We start from the raw sequence: 4,406 nt of genomic DNA, 5'->3' as shown, positions 1-4,406 counted from the left end.
TCTCTCTGCTTCCTATCATTTCATTATATTTGTTTTTTATCTATATTTGAACATAGATTGATTTGTTTTGAAAAATTAATAAAGATTAAAATAAAAAATAAATAGAAAAAAAATCCTGATTAATTGTGCATCCACCATTTGGATGAGAAGTATAAATATTAGGGGTGCAACAATACATGTACCCGTATCGAACCGTATCGAACAGAGCTTTAGGTTCAATACACACTTGTATGGAACAATACAGATTTTTAAAAATTATTTTATCAGCTTGTCTTCTGAAGATGCTCTGTGTTGAAGGATCAGTGGATCTGTGTTCGACTACTCCACCTAGGCTGCATTTTTGAGCACAGATCCATTGAGAAACTTGCTGTTTCAGCAACATTTAATTTAAAAACTGAACTTTTGAAGTTAAACAAATGTTCATAATTAATATAAATAAATTACAAGTTAAAAGGGGCATGGACATTTCTCTTTTTGTATCGAAAACAAATCGAACCATGAGACTAAAGTATCGAACCGAATCATGAATTTTCTGTATCGTTGCAACCCTGATATATATATACCATTCTGATACTGTATTTAGTTTGTATACAGTTAATCAAAGCCTTTAGAAAAAATAATTTTTGAAGAGGTCACCTTTCAATAAATGTATTTTTGGAAAATCTAACCCTTAATTTTTACTTAATAGTTTTACTTTTAACACTTAAGTACATTTTATGTCAGAAATTTATTTTTGATAAGTACAAAATGAATCTGATACTTTGACTTTTACTCAAATAATATTTTAGAGGAGACTTTAACTTTTACCAAAGTAATTTTATGATAATATACTTTTCCTCAAGTATCACTTTCAGGTACTTTATACAACACTGCTCTGATTTGACTCAGAACATTTCAGTGTTTTTGTCAAATAAGTAAATTTCTTTCAAACCAACCTCAGAAAACTGCCCTTGTAGTTGTGGGTCATCCATTCCAGCTCCCTCCCACAAACATATCAGGTTGAGTCCAATCACTTAATGCTTCCCTCATCCTTCTCCTCTGCTCAGGCCTTATCTGGAGACAGCACTATAAATCCATCTCTGGGCCGTCTGGTGCTGCAGTGCCTCTGCCCCGCCCTGCACAACTTGCTGACCGACGGCTTGAAAGCCCACCAGAGTGACCTCATTTCAGGCAGGAGGCCAAACTCCGCCTGGGGTCTTGTCCAGGCAACGACGAGGCCAGGTAACCTACAGAACACGTGGCTCTACTCCCGCCTGCTTGATAATGAAGAATCACGTCTGATGGCTTTATTTTTTCCACCACGCATCCATCCATGCTTGGTTTTTAACGTTGAAAGCGCTGAATAATGTGAACCAACAGGATGCAGATATCGACTGGCTTCTGAGTGCCAAGCTTCAATCAATTTTCCTCACTCACCCCGGCTCATTTCCTCCCTCTTGTTCTTTTCTTCTCTCTCTCTCTCTCTCTCATCTCAAGGTCCTAAAACCCAAGCCTTATTCAACCTGCAGGTCCGGGTTTCTGAGCTGCCTCAGCTCAGACAGAGCAAGCACAGGTTTAACGCCTTCCTCCTCGGTCTGCTAAAGTAAGGACAACTCTTCCTGACCTCCTAATTTCAACAAAATCACAAAAAAGAGCTGAAGCTTAACATGTAAATGTCTGTTCTTAGTACACAGTTAAAGTGGCGACATGCTTAAAATACAAAAAGTCAAAGAAAACATCTTTCTGTTTTACAAACTTGGTATAATACACATGGCTTTACACATTTTGTCACATAACTGACAGATTTTCTTTTGAACTTGGCTCAGTAAAAGTAAAACAGGAAGTGACATCAAAGGGGAACTCTTGAAGAAGAGGAACACCCTGGTCTTTTGTTTATTGAAACAATGGCTGTGTCCAAAACGGCAGGCCGGGTCCTCCGAAGGACCACATGGTCCTTCATTTTGTCAAAGAAAGGAATTTTCTTTCGAAATTGACATGTTTCCATTGAACAAATTTATTTTCAAAATTCTAATTTGCACATTTTCATGGTCAGTGGAAACGCAGCTCATGATCCTCAAACAGTAATAAATTTACAACAGAAACAAATGACTGCAAACCTCAAAAAACTGAAGCCCCATTAGAAAGAATAGTTGTTCCTCTATGACCATAAAACACACAATTTCAAATTATTGCTGCTAATTGTGATTTTACATTTCATTATTGGCTGTTCAGGATAGTTTACACACACAGTTTGATTGTCTTTAACAAGGGTAAAATTTTGGTTGTTTTAAACAGTGGTGGACAATGCTAATCCAAAAATTAGCTCCGCAATTTTTAAAACGTTTAAGAAAATATTTAGGTCCACAACTTCAAGAGCGCTTATGTCAAAGGTAAACTAGCAGAAGCTAATTTTAAAGCACAAGTTCAATTTGACACTTACTAGCTGACAAAAATTCATGTACAATATATGTACAACACTGCCAATTAGCGGTGTATGAACTCTTTTACAGCTTAATTTTACAACCGCCGATTGCTGGGGATGTGATTTTCTGAAACAGACCTTTGGCTTCTAGTGTAAAAATTAAAAAGTTGTTGAGGATTGCTAGTTCGACTGCTTCTTTGTTTTTTTTTCTTTTGTTTGTTGTAGATTTTTCATTAAAGAAGCATCAATGAAGTAATTTTAAAACTGTTTATTGGAAAACTGAAGCGATGCATTCTGGATACGACGGATTTGATTTGTGACGGGAAACAAAAGCACGGAGAACAGGAAACTAGTATCTTCCCTTCAAAATAAGAGCTTGGATTTTAAGGTTTTCCATGTAATTGCTCCAGTTGACCACTAGATGTCAGTCTAACCCCGTTGGCCGATTGCTTCGACCAATTACGTCAAGTATTGAGCTCCAGCGTTTAAACTTTATTTTTTTAAAAAGGAGCTCCGATTGTAAAGTAAAATAAATCAATACATACAAAATTTTAGTATGGATTACAAACGTTAACTGTTTTTGCTATTGCCTTCCTGCTACGTAAGCAGACACAAAGCATTGTGGGAAATCAGAACTGTGACCCAAAGCAACAGTCAGCAGGATGTATACCTTCACAATAAGTGTGTTTATCTGGGAGGGGTGCTGTTGGATAGATCACATGTTGTGATTCATTGACAGTCATACCTTCTGCTGTTCAACATAATGATGACTGGTAGATAATTAGTTATTAGTGGTACTGCTTTTTAATTTAAGAAAGCACAAATCCACTTATGAATTATAAAAATGAGTAAGACCGCTAAAGTGCAAATGAAATATTTAGGTCCACAATTAGCGGATTTGCACTTTAGCAGACTGGTGCCCACCACTGGTTTTAAATGTGCTTTTGTTTTCCTCTGGCTGTATCCTTAATTTTTTGTCTTTCCTTCACAGCACTAAGCTTCTGGATTTCTGGCTGTCTCACCTCCAGTCTTGCAGCGGTATGTTTCCAGCTCTGTACTGGGCGCAGTGTGGTTATGAGTGGGTATGTTGGTGCTGTGATGGTGGTTTCTGTTTGATTTCAGATGTCCTCGAGGCGTATTACCATCCCTGCTCCTTCATGTGTCTGTCGCTGACCGCCTGTCGACCTCTGTTCGACGAGCTGCTCCTCGTGTTGCAGCCTCTCAGCCTGCTCACCTTCAACCTGGACCTGCTCTTCCAGCACCACCACCTGGAGCCGGATGCTCCGAGGCCAGAAATACACAGCCCTCCTCTCCAGGAGCTGTCGACACGAGGCAAATCCAAACCCCCGGGGAGTGGTTCCACAGAAACCTGCTCACAAGCAGATGTGGGAAATCCAGAAAATCCAGCAGCTGCAGAGTCTTCACCCAGAGTTAACCCAAAGAACGAAGGATCAGGGGTGTCCACAAACACCGACGCTGAACCCAGAAAGGCTTCATTTGGTTTTGGACAAACAAGTCCACAGCTGTTGTGGGTGCAGGAAAAGGAAATCGGAGCTTTACCTCCTCCTGACGTTGAGGAGGACAGCTTTGCTCAGCAAGCAGGACAGGTGGTCACCTGTTGTTGTTTAGTGTCTTTTCTTTTTTCTGCTCAGGTAAAGCTGACTTCTTACTTCAATTTTAGGTGATCCAGGCAGGATGGGGAGCTGTGGTGCGCTGGGGGGGCCGGCTGAGCCAGAACCTGGCTGAACTGAGCCTGTCTGCAGGAAGAAAGGAGGAAACCCCGGCAGGAAGTGACTACAGTCCCGTCAGCAGCAGCAGCAGCGCTCCGGTCCCCTGGAGTCTGGGTCGACTCTTCGGAGCCTCTAAAAGCCCCAACAGTCCGACCGGTCACCTGCTGCCGTCTCGGTGAGAAACTGATTTTAAATTTTAGCGTTGTGGACTTTGGCTGTTTTTTTTTTTTTTCAATTATATTTATATAATAGATACAGTATATATATATATATAT

The 4,406-nt window shown here is 40.1% G+C and overlaps 1 protein-coding gene across 1 annotated transcript in view; it reads left to right on the top strand.

Moving 5' to 3' along the window:
* The window catches only part of rusc1 (RUN and SH3 domain containing 1), a gene marked incomplete in the record, with an annotated part of 26,123 nt that overhangs the window by 18,455 nt on the left and 3,262 nt on the right, over window positions 1–4,406 (top strand). Inside the window, 5 exon segments of the mRNA XM_014027466.1 lie at window positions 1,047–1,221; window positions 1,477–1,582; window positions 3,393–3,439; window positions 3,524–4,008; window positions 4,083–4,306. Coding sequence (XP_013882920.1) covers window positions 1,047–1,221; window positions 1,477–1,582; window positions 3,393–3,439; window positions 3,524–4,008; window positions 4,083–4,306 — 1,037 coding nt within the window.

This window comes from Austrofundulus limnaeus, unplaced genomic scaffold (genome assembly GCF_001266775.1).
Source record: "Austrofundulus limnaeus strain Quisiro unplaced genomic scaffold, Austrofundulus_limnaeus-1.0 Scaffold651, whole genome shotgun sequence".
Taxonomy (NCBI): Eukaryota; Metazoa; Chordata; class Actinopteri; order Cyprinodontiformes; family Rivulidae; genus Austrofundulus; species Austrofundulus limnaeus.
The sequence above is the reverse complement of the archived record's forward strand: the minus strand, read 5'-3'. Positions and strand labels throughout refer to the sequence as shown.